Source organism: Neolamprologus multifasciatus, chromosome 7, assembly GCF_963576455.1.
Source record: "Neolamprologus multifasciatus chromosome 7, fNeoMul1.2, whole genome shotgun sequence".
NCBI classification, from domain to species: Eukaryota; Metazoa; Chordata; class Actinopteri; order Cichliformes; family Cichlidae; genus Neolamprologus; species Neolamprologus multifasciatus.
The window spans coordinates 46533075-46552494 of NC_140445.1; the positions used below are offsets into that span (position 1 = coordinate 46533075).

At 39.9% G+C, this 19420-nt stretch overlaps 1 protein-coding gene across 17 annotated transcripts in view; it reads left to right on the top strand.

The window, feature by feature from the left end:
• Window positions 1-19420, top strand: part of ap3b2 (adaptor related protein complex 3 subunit beta 2) — a 66178-nt gene that overhangs the window by 43554 nt on the left and 3204 nt on the right. For 4 of the 17 annotated variants that reach the window (XM_085168724.1, XM_085168725.1, XM_085168715.1 and 1 more), the window contains exons 18-28: window positions 3774-3888; window positions 5729-5906; window positions 6048-6213; window positions 6634-6721; window positions 7248-7357; window positions 7484-7712; window positions 8428-8512; window positions 14675-14772; window positions 15702-15722; window positions 17819-17957; window positions 18430-19420. In XM_085168724.1, coding sequence (XP_085024850.1) covers window positions 3774-3888; window positions 5729-5906; window positions 6048-6213; window positions 6634-6721; window positions 7248-7357; window positions 7484-7712; window positions 8428-8512; window positions 14675-14772; window positions 15702-15722; window positions 17819-17957; window positions 18430-18715 — 1515 coding nt within the window. In that variant the 3' untranslated portion in view covers window positions 18716-19420. Of the gene's footprint in view, window positions 1-2976; window positions 3016-3773; window positions 3889-5728; window positions 5907-6047; window positions 6214-6633; window positions 6722-7247; window positions 7358-7483; window positions 7713-8427; window positions 8513-14674; window positions 14773-15701; window positions 15723-17818; window positions 17958-18429 lie in introns of all 17 variants that reach the window. The other 13 variants (XM_085168727.1, XM_085168728.1, XM_085168729.1 and 10 more) reach the window with 5 other exon arrangements.

The following is a 19420-nucleotide window of genomic DNA, read 5'->3' on the forward strand; positions in this document are numbered from 1 at the left end:
CCTTTTATCGTGTGGTAATGCAGCTGTGACTAGGGAAAAATACGTGTGCAGATTGCTGACTGTTTGCTTAGTCTGTGGAGGACTTACTCGCACGGTGGTAGTGAAACATGAACCAGAGACTGTTTGCCTTCAAGGTAAAAGCTGAGCCTTTTGAAATGTGCTGGTCACAGCAGTAAAGCACAATTTTTTACTTTGAAGGAGAGTTCTCTGCTTTTCCAGTTCGCGTCATATTTCTCACAGTTTCATTGCTGCTCGGCTAGTTTTCTCCCTCTGAGTGATCTGGGAATCTCTCAGCGTCTGTGTTTTTATACACAAACTGAGTCGCACCGGCCGTGACACCTGCACGAGGTTACAAACACGGAGCCGTGCACGACCAGCTGAAATGACAGCTTTACCAGGGCGAGAGCAGCGGGTGCAAATTAGTCAACAAGTTATTTTTTTTAGCTAAAATTCCAAACAATATTTGTGGCCAGCCTTCCAAAAGCTGGGATCTGCCAGTTTTCCTTGTTTTAAGAGTATATTTAAGCTTATTAATACTGATTAGGTTCAGTTAGTGGTGAGTTTTTATATCCAGTCAGACTCGTTTAATTCCCCTCTTGATATCTCGTGGCTAAAATGCAGTTGTAATCAGCAGCAAAGCTAAATTTCACAAATTTCAGAACATAGGGAGTGCTGAGGGAAGAAAGGCACACTATAGCTTTTCGCTATAGTGTGCCTTTCAAATCATTATTATACATCATTTGTAGTTAAAGAGCAAAAACAAGCAGAGCTGTAAAACACTCAGTACTGTCCTCTGAAGTTCAGCTGCTGGAAAAACCTCTCTGGGTTATTCTGAAAGTCTCGCATTGCATCCACTCATGTTGTGGCTGTTAAAGCTGGGAGGGTCAGTGAATCTTCTGAAGCCTCAGCCTCTCTGACAGACTCTCCCTCTGCTATACGGTCCTCCACAGACAGAGGAGGTCATAACCACCGGAGAGGGGCGGATCGGCTTACTAGGAGACTGGCGAGAGGTGCCCCTCCCTTTGAGTTTGGAAATGCAGTGGTGTTTGCGTTGATGACTGCTCTTTGTTTCTTCCCTGCCTGTCAGTTAATGTCTAAACTGCTGATGTTGGCATTTATACAAAATGATTTACACATTTCATATCACACAGTGATCACAGTGTGTGAATGGCTGGATGACTGGATGTGTATAGCGCTTTGGGGTCCTTAGGGACTAGTAAAGCGCTATACAAATACAGGCCATTTACCATTTAGGTGACATCATAGAAATAAATCCTCTGTCAGTTCACACGAAGTAAGGCTGACCACTGTGTATGTTTCAAGCAGACAGAGTTCAGCTTTAAGGGGTCCAATAAATTGGTTAGTAATAAGCAGTGGGATAGAAGTTTCTTTAATTTTATAAACAAAGCTGATTCAAATTTGTAAATGAGACTAGTCAAAATCAGTTCTTAATCTCAGGAAAAAATCTTCTAGTCTCAAGATTTACTTAATCATTAAGCTCCAACAGGGGCTTCCAAACATATCACACTGTCTTTATCAGCAGTTTTGGGACTTCTCTTTCATATTGGCTGAAAATTTTAAATATACAGCGAGTTTCATGAGAAAAATCTTCATGTTCTTATCTTAAACCTCTCCACCTGCCAGCTTGGAAAACATGTACCTGTGAAGCTTACAGGTGCACGCTGTCCAAGCTGGATTCTCCAAACCCACCTGATGAGTGCCTCCTGCACATGAGATTTTTGTTCGTTTACCCAAACACTGCCCTAAAACGAGTTTGAAGCAGTAATTTAGTGGCAGGAGTGAAATTAAAGGACCTACAAGAACTGGAAAAGATTAATATTTGGCAGGAAGGTATATTGTGAGAGCAGAGCTGTAGAAGTTAATCCTCTGACAGCAAGTTATTCATTCTTAAAGACTTTTTCCAGGCTTTGCTTTAGAAAGCAGAAGTGCTGATGCTCAATGCCAGGCTAGTTCTGCCTCAGTGCCTTTTGATAAGCAGCCAACATTTAGACAGGGAAGATTACTGAAATGAACATTATGCTACACTGTAGAAGCTCAGGGAGCTTCCATAGTCTATAGAAAATAGACATCGTAGGAGTGGTCATGTGACATGTGAAAATAGTACAGTAGTGGAAGGATGAAGGGTGTTTCCCTTTGGGGTTAGCTAAAACCTCCTTTTTTAAGTTTCGAAATGTTAAAGAAAATGTATGAATGACGCCCAAATCTACACTACTAAGGAACAGATCTGTTTATTTTATTGTTTCTCTTTCACTCAGGTGCACTTTTTAGTGACGCCAACGTAGAACAGAAGCCTTGTGAGAGCTTAAAGCAAAACAAAAGATTTTGACCCGCTGACGGGGACTCCTCCAGGTCTCCTCCTGTCCATCTGCTTGGTTTTCTTCATAAAGTTTGTGACTCGCTTGCTGAACACGTCACAAATGTTGTCACGTGATATTTTTTTTTTATTTTTGATTGATGTGATTTGTTCTCAGATTTCTTCCTCTACCCCTCTGCTGCTCCCCCTGTGCTGCTCTTCACTCTGCCCATCTAACCCATGCTAGCATACCATACTTTGTTGCTGGTGAAGACTAAGTGCATTTCATGTATTTTTTTTTTTATGTATTAGTGAAGTAGTGAATGCTAATGTTGACTTTTAATTTGACAGTATGAGTACGTATTAAGGTATATCCAGTAGTTATATTGGAGTATGTTGATTTTTTTACCAACAGAAGTTGTCCTTTTGATTACTTTTATCAAATACTGTGTTTAAAAGTTATCATGTAATTAAATTTAGGATTATTCTTATTATTTTGTCTCTGTGATATCCAAAACTGTTCTCACACATTCTTATTTTTTAGCCCCTGAAACCTTCCTGTGCCTGTTTCTCTTGCTCTCCTGACTTTTATTCTGAAAGAAACCTCTTCCTTCTTTTTTCCTCATCTCCATCCCAATCTTTTTTTCCCCTACGTCTGCCAGGTTTTTACGCTGCTTGAAAGAGTCACAACATTAACAAGTGTGAGTCAGTTAGCGGCAAACAGCCACACGTTCTTGAGCCTCAACCCATATAGCCGCAAAAACCCAAGTGCTTTTAAACTGAACGCCTCCCTCCCGCATATAGTAGTCGCTGTTCTGTGCTTAGCTCAGCCAAAGCTACCTGAAACACAGCACCCTGTTCCTCAGTCTCTACCATTAAAGAAGTGATTCTTTCAGCAGGCAGATCGGTGCTCAGGCACGTCACGCAGCATTAGGCTCCTTGTGGGTATTAAGTGGGGCTGAGATGTCCGTGCTCATTAGCAGATGGCTCTGGTTAATGAGTTTGGTCACAGAAAAAGCAGATGGTCTTTTCTTTTTAAGTGTAGGAGGATAGTTACTGCTCCTCAAAGATATCACTTCTCTTAATGGAACTGCTCCCTTATTATTACAAGAAAAGCATTTCTGCAACTGGTCATGAAGGCAACACCTGGTGCTAACGTCTCTGTGTGCAAAAACAGAAAACTCTAATGCAAACAAGTAAACGACTCGCTCCATTGAAGCATTGGTGTAAATTTGCTCCCTGACTGTGGGATCTGAGAGCAGATCTGAGAGCAGATCTGCAGCAGCGATGGCTGGCTTCTTTTGGCTGCATCACGCCCAGGCAGAGGCACTCATGGCCATGCTATCTGCCCACGTTTCTGCTTCTGTCTGAGGGTTTTCTGTCTGAGGGTTTTCTCTCTGAGGCGGGGCTGGAGGCTTACTGTTTGTACTCTCGCTTTTTCCGTTTTGTTTTATGCCAGGTGCCTGAGTGGACCAAATGCAGTAGCCGTGAGAAGAGGAAGGAGAAGAAAGTAGAAAAGCCGTTCTACACCGACTCAGAGGGAGAGTCTGGTCCTACGGAGTCTGCTGACAGTGGTAACTTTAGGCTGCTGGCACTGATAGCATGGTCATTTTTTTGACTAAATGAGTAGTGCTCACAACAGGGGTGTGTGTTTGTGTGTGTCTGTGTGAGAGACTTTTGAGTCAGTGTGAATGATCTTGGTAGGGGCTGGTAAAACGAGACAGTCTCAAAGAATAAGCTCATTATCAATTGAATTTTATTACAAATCACAACAACTGTTACCTCAATGTGCTTTATATTGTAAAGACCCACAGAATAAGTCCTAATAATCATATCACCCCCTTTGAGCAAGCCCTTGAGATTTGTGTTGTTGACCAATTCTATAAAAATCTAAAGAAATAAGGTCCATCTCTCAATCCTTTCTAACTTTCATACCCTGTTTGTGGCACTCAGGTCCAAGTCCAGCTGTATAAATCTTTAAAATTGGTCATAATGCCCTAAGACAACTAGAGACTTCAACAGCAATAACAATATTGGCTGCAGACTATTTCTCGGGGGGGGGGGGGGGGGGTTAATGCACATTTAATGTATTAACAGAAGAACAGAAGAAATGTATTGTACTTTGATTTATTGGCAATGGAAAAAAATATAGAATGTTACCAGATGAAAGTATCAGTACTGTGAACATTAGTGAAGCCACGATGTTATTTAAAAAAAAATAGATCTGAATCATATGAGTAAAATAAGAAACTAGGTAGCAGTTTATAAAATGTTTTCTGAGTTTAGTGTGGAATTTTCAGTATATAAAAATATTCCCCATTAATTACAGTGTGAGATGCGGAAGTAGAGCTACTAAGGAATACATCCCTCAACCTTAAAATAACTCTAATAACACCTTAAGATGGGGAAATATAGAAAAGCCCCATTACTTCCAGTATAATTTTGTCTCTTATTGTCTAAAATACACCAAAATTACTTAAAAATACAAATAGGGTGAGGTATATCGCCAGTTGCTGCTTGTCGTCCTCCTGCTCTTCCTCCCAGCCTTCCCATCTTTTCTCCCCCGTCCTGTTTAAATAAAGGTTAAAAAGCCCAAATAAACATATTACAAATTTGCTTCATGAGTTATTAAGCCTCAAGTTTAGGCACTGAAAATGACATCCTATTACTTTTGGGAAATTGCAAAATACGTTGTGGCCTTTACTGTATGAAGTGCTCATTTGGATATTATCCTGGTACTCTGAATATAGTTTTATGTTCTTTTAAGAGCTTCATATTATTCTTACTTTTAGCAGTACTGACTGAAACATCGCTGCTGTTACTAGCTTTTGAATATCTGTTGACCTCAACAGTATTTCACATTAAACAGAAAGTAAACCCCTAAATGTCTGATTCCATCTGATCAGTTATCTTTAATTGATAATCTTCTTTTAAGAAGAATAAAAAGAATAATCTTCTTTTAAGAAGATTATCAATATTCCTCACTATTACTGCTGCAGAAACTATCATCGGCTACAATAATATTATAGACAATATGCAGTTTTGTGAGTGCGGGTGTAGCATAAAACACCTGTCTTTAGTTCTTTCTGATGTGTCTGCCTCAGCTTCACGCTGAAAGAAAATCTGAGAATGTCAGTTAAAAATCTTTTTTTCTTTTTCCTCGCCTCTGGAGGAAAAAAGTGTCTGAGGCATCAATAATACAAAGGATAATAAAAGTTTGATCTCCTCTCTGGTTTTGATGATCTCGACTCTTTTTGATGGTAAAACAGTTTAACGCGCAGACGTCTCACTCAGTCCCAGCTGCTTTGTTTGTCAGAGGACGCCGTGTAAGATGTGAATACCAACAGCCTTAAGATCACACTTACTCTGTGTAGCCTATCTAACCTGCTCTCCCTCTGACCTCTCCCTCCACAGAGTCAGACTCTGCCAGTGGCTCGGAAAGCAGCAGTGGCAGCGAGGAGAGCGGGTCGGGATCAGAGAGCGAAGAGAGTAAGGAAGCCTCCGAGTCTGAGGAAGAAGAAGAGGAGGAGGAAGAGGAACAGAAGAAGAAAAAAAAGAAAGATCTAAAGAAGCCAGTGCAAGAAAGCGAAAGGTAGACTGCTTTAAACTGCATGCCATGTCAGGCATATTTGCTGGACTATGGATGTTATTATTAGAATTGGTGGTCGCTTTGTTTATAGAAAATAAAGTTTGACTCCTTGGGGGAAGTTTGACCTCTGGTTTCCTTTGACAGTGAGCAGAGCAGCGAAGAAGAAGAGAGGAAGCACCAGAGGAAGAGTAAACCGCGCAAGAGCGAGTCAGAGTCTGAATCTGACGAAGATGAGGAAAGCGAGTCTGAAAGCAGCCAGTCAGAGTCTGAAGACTCCGAGTCAGAGGCTGAGGTCAAGAAGAAAAAAAAGGTGCAAACCAGGGTTAAGTACAGAGAAAGACCACAGGAGCAGGGTGTATCAAAAACAATCATCAGATTTAAAAAGGCTGGGTTTTCTTTTTTAAGTAATGCATATAGAAGGTGCAATAAATATAGAAGTACATGACTGAATATAAGGTTTCACACATCCCCTGCTGTTGTTATGCTACCTACCACCAACCATGTGAAGCTAATGAATCCGCTCTTTCCATCAGTGCGTGTTTCTATCGTTCGCGGTGAATAAAAGCACTTTTAAACCAGATTATTCTTTTTGATACAGCCTGTATCTAAGAAGCCACTAAAACTCTTATAACCTTAGCATTTCAAAATACAAGAGAGCGCAGTTGTGCCCCTTTTCCTATACAGCAGCATGAACAGCGTCTATTCGTGACAGTGTTTCTTTGTTCTCCAGGCGGCTGAATCTAAACCTCCTCCCAAGCCTCTCAAGAAAGAGAGCAAGAAAGAAAAGAAAGAAATGTCTCTGCTCGACCTTGATGATTGTAAGTTGTTTTTGTTTCTTTTTCTCGATCTTTCCAGCAGTAGAAAATGTATGGCACTCTCTTTCGAACGGAAAGCAGTCTAAGCAGAGATGTCCACATCTAACTCTTCCCAGAACCGTCTTCATCTCTTTCATCTAAGAATCTCATCCCATTTCAAAATGCGCAAACCACTTCTGAATTAGATCCAGTTCAGATGCCTGAACCATCTCATTAGCTCTTTTTGAGGAGCAGCAGCTATAATCTGAGCCCCTTTTAGATGACTGAGCTCAAGGGTTTGGTCACCACCCACAGATGTGTCCACAGAATAGGTAGGAAAGTAGAGCTTCCATGAAACCGATGCTCTCCCCTCATTCATAAACAAACCGTCCAAGATACTTAATCTCTCAACCAGACTTGGAGATGCTAATTCACACCTAAACCCCGTCACAGTCTACAAAGATGCCAAAGGAAAAAAAATCCATTAGATGACTGCACACTGGTCTGAATTTGGGAACATCGTCCCGTGTCTTGTTTCTTTCTTTCTTAGTTGAACCTGCTCCCTCACCACAAGTCACACCCGTCAACACCTTCCTATCCAACAGCCTCGTGACCGACCTGGAGGGGCTGTCTTTGTCTGACTCTGTCCTCTCCCCAGCAGTAAGTGTTTCATATTATTTGCTTGTTGACATCTTTATTCTCTGTTAATGAAGCGATGAAATGAAAATGAAGAGGAGGGGAGGAAAAAACTAAAGCAGATGACAAACCAGAGGGGTCTTTTTACAGACCATTGCTCCCTCCAGCGCGCTGAAGAGCTACGAGCTGCTTCACCGGATCACGGGTGAGGGTCTGTCGGTGGAGTACTGTTTCAGCCGGCAGCCTTTCAGCCCTGACGCCAACATGGTGGCGGTGCAAATGCAGTTCACCAACAACGCCTCTTCTGACACCAAGAACCTGCACATAGAGGATGTGAAGCTCCAGTCTGGGATGAGGGTCAAGGAGTTCCCAGAGATTGGTGTGTGAGATTGTCCACTGTGTACATGCACGGGCATATTAAATACAACCCTGCTGGCAGTGCTTGGAAACTGCACTGTTCATTACACCAGATAAAACAGACGTACTTGTTGCAGCTTGCTACATATTAAAATATACATATCAGCTCATTTAAATTCCTCCATTAAACTTATTATTAACATGAAATACAAGTTTGATGGATTTCTGTCCTTTCACCTAACGGCACCAGGTAACAAGCTGCCTCTATGACCTGTACACGGGCAACCACATAGACACCAGTATCCTGATAATTAGTGTTAAGCCACAGACTGATAAAACACTGGAACTTTGTTCACCAAAATGTCTTGAATTAGCTCTGCCACTCAGTAACCAATAATGTTACTCATACAATTCTATCAAAAAGCTGCAAAACACCATAAATATGGGCGCAGTGGTTACAGTTCAGTGACTTGAATGGCCCTACCTGAGGCCTGACATCAGCTACAGCTGACTGTGCCGGCACACATGCCACGAGTTATGTGCCCTTAAATTTATCAGCAGCGCCTCCATCTCAGTTTTCTTCTTAGAGGACACTTTTTGTACAAGGACGTCTCAGATGTTTCAGTATGAACATTCACATCCTAATTTTTGTGTCGGTTTTACATGTGACTTTTAAGAGTTGTGCCTGTTTTTTGTGTGGAAACACTAAAGGTTTTTTCTTTCCTCCATGTCCACAGAGCTACTTCCGGCAGGTGAGACAGCCACAGCTGTGATGGGCATCGATTTCTGTGATTCAACGCAAGCAGCAAACTTCCAGCTGTGGTGAGACGGACTCTTGATTACAGAGGGTAGACCTCCTGTGCAGTCCTGCTTCTGGTTGCTGGTCTGCTTCATTTTTGGGATTTGCTAGATTTGCATTTGCGCTGCAGCAGTTAGTCTGCTAAGCCACTGATACGTTGATACACAGACAGGAAGTTAGTTAATTATTTGGAAAAACTCTTGATTCGATTCAGTTCATGTTTAATAATATCAGAGAAAACACTCCAGTGGTTTCTGAATTTCTTTAAATCTACAGGCAGTAATTTTTTGAGGTTAATGGGAAAAAAATTGTTGTACTTATACACAGATTATTGTGCAATTATGTCTTCCAACAAACTGATGCGCTTTTCATTAATAAGTATATAAGACCGGTTTTGTCCAAGCCCAACACTTGGATCTGCTTCAAAGAAAGTTTCACTAACACCAGTTAAAAGGAGCTATCTGAGGCTAGCATCAACACTTAACTAGGGTGACCAACCGTCCACTTTTACTGGTGTCAAGCCAGCCTCCACTTTGTTTTACGTTCCCTGTGTAGTCTGAGTATTATGGCAAAAGACGTGGAAACCTGATTTCAAAATGAAAGCTCCTGAAGCATGATTTCAAAATGAAGGCCAACTTCCAGTAGATTAAGAGCACAATTACTGTTTCCACCAAGTAATTGGAGTTCATACAAACCATACACAACCTCTACAGTGGTAACACCCATTAATTCCAGTTCATGCCAACACATATCATAACATATAATCTAACAGTGGAGTCATTGACCATACTTTTCAGTGATTTTAGAATGCTGTTAAATAGGAAAATCCCTGTTCCCATGCACTAATTTTTCTCTAAATCAATAATATACTCCCTCAAAGTTGTACAGTTTGAAAATCAAGTCTTTCTTATTTTGGATTTAAAAATAATTGCCCTGGAAATGTTTTACCAGCTGTTTTGTAATTTCTTTATTTAGAATGATATTATGTAGAAAAGACATCTTTCCACAGACTTGAAATATGGACGTACTATCAATTATGACTTACTAGCAATTTCAGCTTCCTTTTACATCATCTTTATGATTCAATTCTGTCATAATCAATTGAGTCTGATTTTGTTTTTCAAAATGAAACCCCAATATGTTTAGTATCAAAAGTACTCAGGCAGTGTGACTGGGAAAACTGAGGATCAAGGATATTAAAGGGTAAAGGCACTGATATTCAATAACTAATACAATATGAAGCTGGAGCTCAAATTTCAGTAAAAATGCACGACGGATGCGCAGGAATTAATAAAGATCATTACTGGGATTAAGGGGACAGGCAACCAGTCTGCAGCCTTAATATACAGTATATGAGCTGAAAAAATTCTCAAAAGGATTCACTTTGCAGCTCTCTATTTTCTTTTCCTCAGCAAACTATGGCCTCCAAACATCACTAATCCTTTGATTATTTAATCATGTGTTGATCTTATTCCTTGACTGTATTTTGTGGCTTTAAACCTGACAAACACACCTAACTTGACTATGACCTCTGGCCTGGTTATGCTACATACAACTTGAGAAACTAGACCAGGGCAAGGAAGGTTACAGGTTATGGTGGTATCAGCCAGTGTTCTCAGGACTTGCCCAGTAACATCCACAATCTGTTTCTGAAGCCAGACAAGATGCTTGTGTTATGGAACTTGTTTTGTCCTATATTGATGAAGTCAACACCATCACAGTTTAAGAACTATCAACCAAATGCCATCATGCGAGATGAAAGTGCCAGGGAGACAAATTCTCATTTATCTGAGACTGCAATTTAAAACCTCTACTGACCCACACCAGGGCCAAGGCAATGTTGCTCTCAGCAAGTATCTGGTTAGACACCATGTTTCGAAGGTCTTTGGTAATTGTGTTATGTTTAAATTTTGAAGCCGAATATTACAGGTCACCATGGCATTATGATTTTAATTTAGCTAATTGATTCGTGTAATCTGGCGTCATAGATAAATACATAAAAGCTACATAGCAATAGCAATGCACTGCAACAAAATCTCTAGTGTTTCTAAACAATACTGCTTCAGGGAAACGTGTATAAAATGAAAATGTTGAAAAGGTCCTTAAAAAGAAGTCTATTATTAATTTCTGCAACTGAAGACTTTCATAAATACTGTAGAATCCGTTAGCTTCATCCATCCATTCACTTCCACTTATCCTATCCAGGGTCATGGGGGGTGCTGGAGCATATCTCAGGGAGAGGCAGGGTACACCCTGGACAGGTCGCCAGTCTGTCGCAGGGCTAACACACAGAGACAGACAACCATTTGCGCTCACATTCACTCCTATTCACCACGGAAACACGGGGAGAACATGCAAACTTCACACAGAAAGACCCCAGCCTGATGGTGGAATTGAACTCAGGACCTTCTTGCTATGAGGCGACAGTGCTAACCAAGCACACAGTAAAGTAAATTTTTAGCTATTAAATCAGCTCTAGTGCATATAATCACAAAGTTGAAATTTGAATATAGAGAAAACAGAGCTGGTTTGACAGAAACAACACAACTTTGTCAGGTTGGGGAACAGCATTTCTGGAACATTACTGAGCAGCATGGGGGCTCCAGAGGGATTGTCCTGGCTCCACTTTTTTATATTGTATACAGCAGACTTCAAATATATATCTTGCCAAATCCAGAAATACTCAGATGACACTGCAATTGTAACGTGTTTCAGGAATAGGCAGGAATCTAAAGACTGGGGCCTTATCTTGCCTTGAGCAACTGGATTCAGAAAATTATCTGCAGGTTTTTCAATTCTCATACAAATAGCAGATGAGCTAGGAATTTTTCTCTGTGATCAGAAAAATTATTGTTATTATTCTTTTTGTTCGTAAGGTATTGTCTGGCACCTCTGGTGTTTTATAAAAACTGTTCCCGACTCCACTGTTAGATTATATGTTATGATATGTGTTGGCACGAACTGGAATTAATGGGTGGAAGCTGGAATTTTCCATTTAATGCCATTCTGAAGTTATGGAAAGAGAAGCTCCTATAAACAAAGTCAAAGGGCTTTTACTCTGAAATGCAAAATGAGATTGATTTGAGATTGAGATGTTACCACTGTAGAGGTTGTGTATGGTTTGCATGAACTCCAATTACTTAGTGGAAACAGTAATTGTCCTATTAACAGCATCTGCGTTTAGTTATAAAAAGTACCTCATAAACAATTATAATCAAGATATTGATGTGATAAAACTGTGGGGTTGTATACTGTCAATGTAGAGTGAAATGATCTTGTGGAAACAGCAACTTTGCTTTTAAGGGGATTCTGAAGTCAGTGAAAGAGTGGGTCATATATGGGCAATTTCAACGGGCCATTACTTTGAAAGGCAAAATCAGAGCAACTTGAAATTTACATGGTTTTACTGTGGGGTTGGATACTGTTGATCTAAAGTGGAATTATCCTGTGGAAACAGCATATTTCAATTTAAGAGCACTTTGAAATCGTTAAAAGAGTAGGTCGTCTATGGGCAATTTGAAAAGGCTTTTATTTTGGAAGGCAAACTAAGACTGACTTGATATTGACATGGTAACCTTGTGGGTTTGGATACTGTAATTATCCTGTGGAAACATGAATGTTTCATTTAAGAGCATTTTGAAATTGTTAAATGAGTAAGTCATATATGGGCAGTTTCAATGGGCCATTACTTTGAAAGGCAAAATCAGAATGACTTGAAATCGACATGGTAACATTGCGAGGTTGTATACTGTTGATCTAAAGTGGAATAACCCTGTGGAAACAGGAATTTTCCATTTTAGAGCATTTCGAAATTGTTCCAAGAGTAAGTCAGATGTGGGCAATTTGAAAAGGCTTTTATTTTGGAAAGCAAAATCAGACTGACTTGATATTGATATAGTATCACTGTGGGGTTGGATACTGTTGATCTAAAGTGGAATTACCCTGTGGAAACAGCAGTTTTCCTTTTTAGAGCATTTTGAAATCGTTAAAAGAGTAGGTCGTATACGGGCAATTTAAAAAGGCTTTTATTTTGGAAGGCAAAATCAGACCAATTTGAAATTGACATGGCAACATCACGAGGTTGGATACTGTTGATCTAAAGTGGAATTACCCTGTGGAAACAGACATTTTCCTTTTTAGAGGATTCCAAAATCATTGAAAGATAGGTCTTAAATGGGCAATTTTAATGGGCCATTAATTTGAAAGGCAAAATCAGACCGACTTGATATTGATATGGTAACATTGTAAGGTTGGATACTGTTGATTTAAAGTGGAATTATCCTGTGGAAACAGCAATTTTCCTTTTTAGAGCATTTTGAAATTGTTAAAAGAGTAGGTCATCTATGGGCAATTTGAAAAGGCTTTTACTTTGGAAAGCAAAATCAGACTGACTTAAAATTAATATGGTATCACTGTGGAGTTGTATACTGTTGATCTAAAGTGGAATTACCCTGTGGAAACAGACATTTTCCTTTTTACGAGCATTACGAAATCACAGAAAGGTAGGTGTTAAATCGGCAATTTCAACGTGCCATGAATTTGAAAGGCAAAATCAGACTGACTTGATATTGATATCGTATCACTGTGGGGTTGCATACTTTTCCCTAAAGGGGAATTATCCTGTGTTAACAGGAATTTTTCTATTTAGAGCATTTTGAAATCGTTACAAAAGTAAGTCATAAATGGGCAATTTCAATGGGCCATTACTTTGGAAAGTAAAATCAGACTGACTTGATATTGACATGGTATCACTGTGGGGCTGTATACTGTAAATACAGAGTGAAATTATCCTGTGGAAACAAGAATTTTTTTTTTAGAGCATTTTGAAATTGTTAGAAGAGTAAGTCAAATATGGGCAATTTCAAAGGGCCATTACTTTGAAAGGCAAAATCAGACTGACTTGATATTGACATGGTATTACTGTGAAAAACACTGTGGTTGGATAGTGTTGATATAAAGTGCAACTAGTCTTTAGAAAGAAGACTTTTGCTTTTAAGAGCATTATGAAGTCATTGAAAGAGTAGTTCATGAATGAAAATTCACAGGGCTTTTACTTTGAAATCCAAAATAAGATGGCCTTGATATTGACAGGGCACTATTAGGGTACAAGGTTGTGTCATGTAGATCTAACATTAGAGTTTGTAAACAAGCCTAAATTATATGTTACTATGTTCTTAACATATCTGTTAATTCACTCAAAGTTGGCTTTTATTTTGAAATCCGGTTTCCACATTCCTTCCTGTAATACTTTGAATACACAGGGAGCAGAAAACAAACTGGAAGCTGGCTTGACACAAGTCCACTATTCACGTTCTGTCCAGGGCGTCCTGGGGGATTTTCGAGATTGATAAAAATGTCTGGGTTTTCCTACATTCCGACAGAGGACCCATGTGTTTGAAGTCATCCCCGAACTGCTGCTTTGTGAGCGCTTGTAAGTTTTTCTGCGCTCACAGACGGGACAGACAGCGCGCAGCAACGCCCCTAATGATGTTTAAAAGATCCCAACACGCAAGTGAATCTTTTCAGCCGAACTGCAAAAGAAATTTCCCTCGTACCGACCCAGTACTGGTCATTTTTCTTATGCACATGAGACATTATTTCTGTACCATTATTTAATTCCAGAGGCTTTTAAGTTATTTTTTTCACTTGTTGACTTGTAAAGTCCTATATGACAGATTTTATTTCACAATTCATTAACCGCACAGAGAAGGCATCGTTTAAATATGTTAAATATGTTTCTTTAAGCAAGTTCTTCATGACTGAGCCAAGTGTCCTCTTTTTTGGACATCAAAATATGACCCTAACTTAACTGACTAAAAAGCTCAACAACTCGCCAAAGTATCGCTGTTATCGGACACAAGCTTTAATAGTTGCAGCTTTTGAAAGTTTGCATTGACTCTTTACTAATCTTTGCTGATTTGAATCTTTGGGGGTTTTGCATAACATATTGATGACACCTACTGAAGCTTTGAGAAATACTGATGGACATTTTTCAGTTTCCTGTTGTTTTGAAAACAGTCATAAAATTACCATCAGACTATCAGATCAGATATTTTACTTGTATAATTTAAAAAATCTTATTCCACCTCTGTCATCCCACCAGGGTCAGTGCTCTTTGGGAAACTGAAGTTTAAGAACAAAAGACAAAATACAAATCCCTGACACTACCGTTCCCCCTTTTTCAGCACTCACACCAGGAAATTCTTCGTGTCGATCCAGCCACCTGTCGGGGAGCTGATGAGGCCCGTCTTCCTGACAGAGAACGAGTTTAAAAAGGAACAAGGTGAGTGAAAATAGGCCACGAAATATTTCTGATGTCCTGAATGTTGTGACCCTAAACCACTGTCTCAGTTGCTGCTTTAACACCAACACATCTTTAAATGTTGCATAGTCCAAACTTGTTAACATGTTAAACAGTGAGCTAATGCTGCAGCGCTGCAACTCGTAAGTTTTGTCCCTGAGTGTTAGTAGTCTACTCTGAATATACACTTCATATAATCTGTTCAAATATAGTGCTCATTTCATTAGACTGTGAATAACTGTTGTGATGGGGTTAAATGTTTGAAGTCATGTGGGAACCACATGCTGAATATCTAAAGTTAAAAAGTTAGCACATACATGAAACTTCAGGTTTGACTTGATTTGATAGCTGCAACTTTTGAACAGTCAATCAATGAAAATACAAATGAAAAAATTGCTGCTGATCAAAGACATTGAGATCTGCACTTTGATCTTTAACAGTTACGCAGAGAGGAAAGCATGCACTGATGCTCAGTCACCCGTTGATAATGTGCATCATATAGTGTGACACGATGAAATGAGGACCTTTTAATTAGAAAGTATACTTCACTTTTCCAAATGTGTTTTTTGTTTTGTTTTTCTTTTATAACATTGCGAGCAAGTCATTTGCCACATGCAGTAAACATCAAAGTAACTGCCTGATGTTTCTGAGTCTCCACATCATCCTTCCTCCAGAGCAGGAAACAGTTTTTTGTCCATCAGCTACGTTAAATCCACCAATACAAACCAAAGGTTTGCATTAGACGGTGATGGTAGAGCAGCTGCAGACAGCGGTTCCCAGCATGTTTCTGGTTTCTGGTGTTCGTTTTCCATCCTAACAGTGATCGAGTTTTGAGCTCTAACAAGCCCACAATGACTCTTTAAACATGTGTCATATCCACGGTTCCTCCCTCTCCATACTCTCCCCAATAGAGAAGCTATTACACAATCTAGGTAAGTTGGCTTTAATAGATTTGTTGTTCCCAGCTGTCTGTGTGCCACCTTTCCTATAGCCAAACTCATCCTCACACAGACCACCCCCTCCTCCCATTCCCCTCCTCCCTCCTCCTTTAACACCTCGTGCTGACTCCCCCTCCTCCCTTCTTGCCTGGGTAATCAACACTTAACTGCATCTCCGGGTCTGTAGCTGCAGACATCTGCAAACCTGCCGCTCACACTCTCCTGCTCCACCAGGAATGGCTAGAAATGCTCATCCACTGATCCTCATTCACTCTTCCGCATATACATCTGGCTCACAGCAGCACTCGATCATGTGCTTTCTGATAACCACCAACCATGCTGGGAGTTTGAACTGTTGGTCATCTTGTAGTGCATCGGTCTAACAGGCACTGGGTTTTGTTTTGCAGGTCAAAAGAGGTCTTGACATCTCAGTTAAAACCAGGTTATAGTCATTCAAGAGGAAATGATAATGTCTTTAATTTGTATTGAAGTCTAGTTTTTAAATCAGCAAATTTTTTGATTTAGTTCAGACTTTTGACTTTGGTCACTTTTAAACAAAACTTCAACCTCTTTTTAACCAAAAAGTTCCAGGAACTAAGATCAGGACCTGGGAACTGAAGGAACCTATTTAACAAACTATTGTTAATACATTTGTTAAATAGTGATTTACACCCTTTCAAAATGAGCCAAAGATATTGACCTAATCTAAAGAAACAGATTAGCTGTGACTTTAGGTCCAAAACATCTGTGTGTTGCGTTGAACTAGTTAAACTAGCTGAACTAGTGCGGCTTTCATTCCTTGCATTTTTATTTACATTGGCAGTCTGATTCTATACACTGTTCAGTATATTCACTCGTATACATGAGAGATCAAGCATGTGGATCCATCTGTGTGACCCCTTGAGAAAAAGGCCAAAAGTAGCTAAAGTCTGAGAGAGCAGCACACATCCAAAAACATTTCACCACACTCACTGGTATAACACTGCCCCCTGGTGGTGACAGTTTTAATAAAAATGGGAACCATTCTCAGTTAGGGGGAGGGACTTTGTGGTTGTTCCTTAAATATCTGTTTTACAATGCCTGTGCTGTGACTTGAAACAATCCTTATGCAGGTTTAGTTCTTAAATACTACAAAAAGTTCCTGCTGTGGAAACACTTTATATCTACCTGTAAGTGTAATACAGAAAACATAAATTTCTGTGTGTGGGGAGCAGTTAAAGTAAACGTTTGACTGGTTTTCTGTGGGACCCACAACATTTTGTGCAATTTAAATTTTTTTCCCCTATTTTGTTTTTTCGTGCTCCCTCACACAACTTACTGCACAACCTCTTGGCAAGGAGCTACGATTTTATTAAATTTGGGTTGGTGTTATAAAAAAGTTCAATTGAAGCATGCATAGACACTAACACTACGAACGGACTGCAGTCTGTTTTAGCTAAATTTTCTGAATTTACGTTTTCTGTCACTTGACTTATTATTGCAGCGATTTTAGGACTTGTTTTACATCAGAGCAGTATTGATATATAATCCTGAAATACTAGTTTTAACCTGGACATCCAGGCGTCTTTTGACCAGCAAATCAGTTGCTCTCTACGAGCCATCTTCGCACAAGTGAGAAAATTAGTACTGAATACCTCTTTCAACCAGAATTTCTGTCTTTGGAAATACTCTGGAAAATGGTGACTCGAGTTGGTTAGCAGTCAGAAATTTGCTTCTTTTGTGCTGTAAATTCACCAACAAAATCCTGTGTTCAGTGGGAAGCATGAGTACATTCCCGTGTTAAGTGTTAGTAGCATTTACAGTTCTTGATGTACTGAATATTACATCAGTCCCTCTGAGAACTTTAGCAATGTTCACTGCATTGTACAGTATATGTATATAATAATACTGTACATGTCTGAAGCTAGCAGATACCCTGAAAAAGAATAGCAATGGTTAAAAAATGAACTCTGTTACTGTACATGTTGTCTTCTTCTTCTTATTATTATTACTACTATTATTATTATGATTATTAACTGCTTTGCTTGTTTTGCTGCTGGGAGGGAGAAGATTCCTGTCTGACCAGTGCTCTGCTCCTACAACCTCCACAGGTCAGCTGATGGGCATGAACGAGATCACAGAGAAACTAACTTTGGACGTCAAGTGCCGAAACGAACACGCCATCGTCCAGAGAGTGACCACCGCTGCCAACCTCAGCAGAGTGCCCTGTGGGTCAGATAAAGAGTGCAGGTGAGACAAATCACTCCTGAGCAAACACGTCTTGTTATCTGAGCCACCTTTTAATGCAAATAGCGCTCTGTGTGGTGTTTGTCTTCTGCAAAGGACACGGAATCGTTTGGGAACAAGATCTTTGCCAAGATCAGCTTAAAAGATCAGCTTAAAAGTGTGGCTTCACGTATTTTACGCAGATTTTAAAAATCCACTAAAGGAACAAAGTGTACATTTTTCAGACACCTGTAAATTTTAGTTCCAGCTTGAGTAAAATAAATGATAAAGAAGCAGATGCTGTCAGGAGGATCTACCTTGACATGACAATAAGTAGGCTGTGTTCTTTATTTCTCCATGAGATCCACTTCGCCTTTGTGACATCTGGTCTCAAAAATCCAAGATATGAGGGGATTACCATTTATGGCCACAACGACATTATCTACATCACAGAACTAATAACATTTATCCAGTCGCTTCCACTCATCCTTTTCAGGGTTGCAGGGGGCGCAGGAGACTATCCCAGCTGTCATAGGGCGAGAGGCGGGGTACACCCTGGACAGGTTGCCAGTCTGTCACAGGGCCAACACACAGGGACAGGCAACCATTCACACTCACATTCACTCGCACATTCACACCTAGTGGCAATTTGGATTATCCAATTAACCTATCCCCACAAGCTGCATGTCTTTGGACGGTGGGAGGAAGCCGGAGTACCCGGAGGGAACCCTCACAAACACGGGGAGAACATGCAAACTCCACACAGAAAGACCCCGGCCTGATGTTGGAATTGAACTCAGGACCTTCTTGCTGTGCAGCAACAGTGCTAACCACCTTGCTGCCTCTAATAACATTTAGACCTATTTAAATTACAATGTGTGTTTGAGTGAGAGGAAATCTGAAAATCTTAAGGTCATAAGCAGTTGGACTGTTGTTAGTTTAAGTTCAGTCCGGTTTTATTTATATACCATCAAATTATAACAACAGTTGCATCAAGGTGCTTTATATTGTAAGGTAAAGATCTACAATAATAGAAGGAAACACTAGAAAAAAGTTGCTTCCTGTGTGGACATTAAACATGATGACAGACACCAGGAAACACAGAAAGCAGAAGAAAGTAACAAAACCAACAAATCTAACAGAGACACAAAACACAAGAAATACATGACAAAAGCCTGTGACTGTGACATTCAGGAACCACTACATCATCTGTACAAACCTGATACAGCATAAGCTGCTCAAGCTTTTAGGGGGGAAAAGGGTTACACATATATTCACAATCAGCTGACTTGAAGTAGGATCTGATACAGTTCTGAGAATATTGATCAGAGTATTCTAGAAAATTTCTAGAAAAGAAAACCAAAAACATTTTTTTGCACTCATTGTTGTGTTTCACAGATGATATTTTTGTCTCGCTGACTCACGCGATGTGTATCCCTTCTTTATTCTGTGGCTTCATCTTTACTTCTTGATCTTTACTGCCTTGA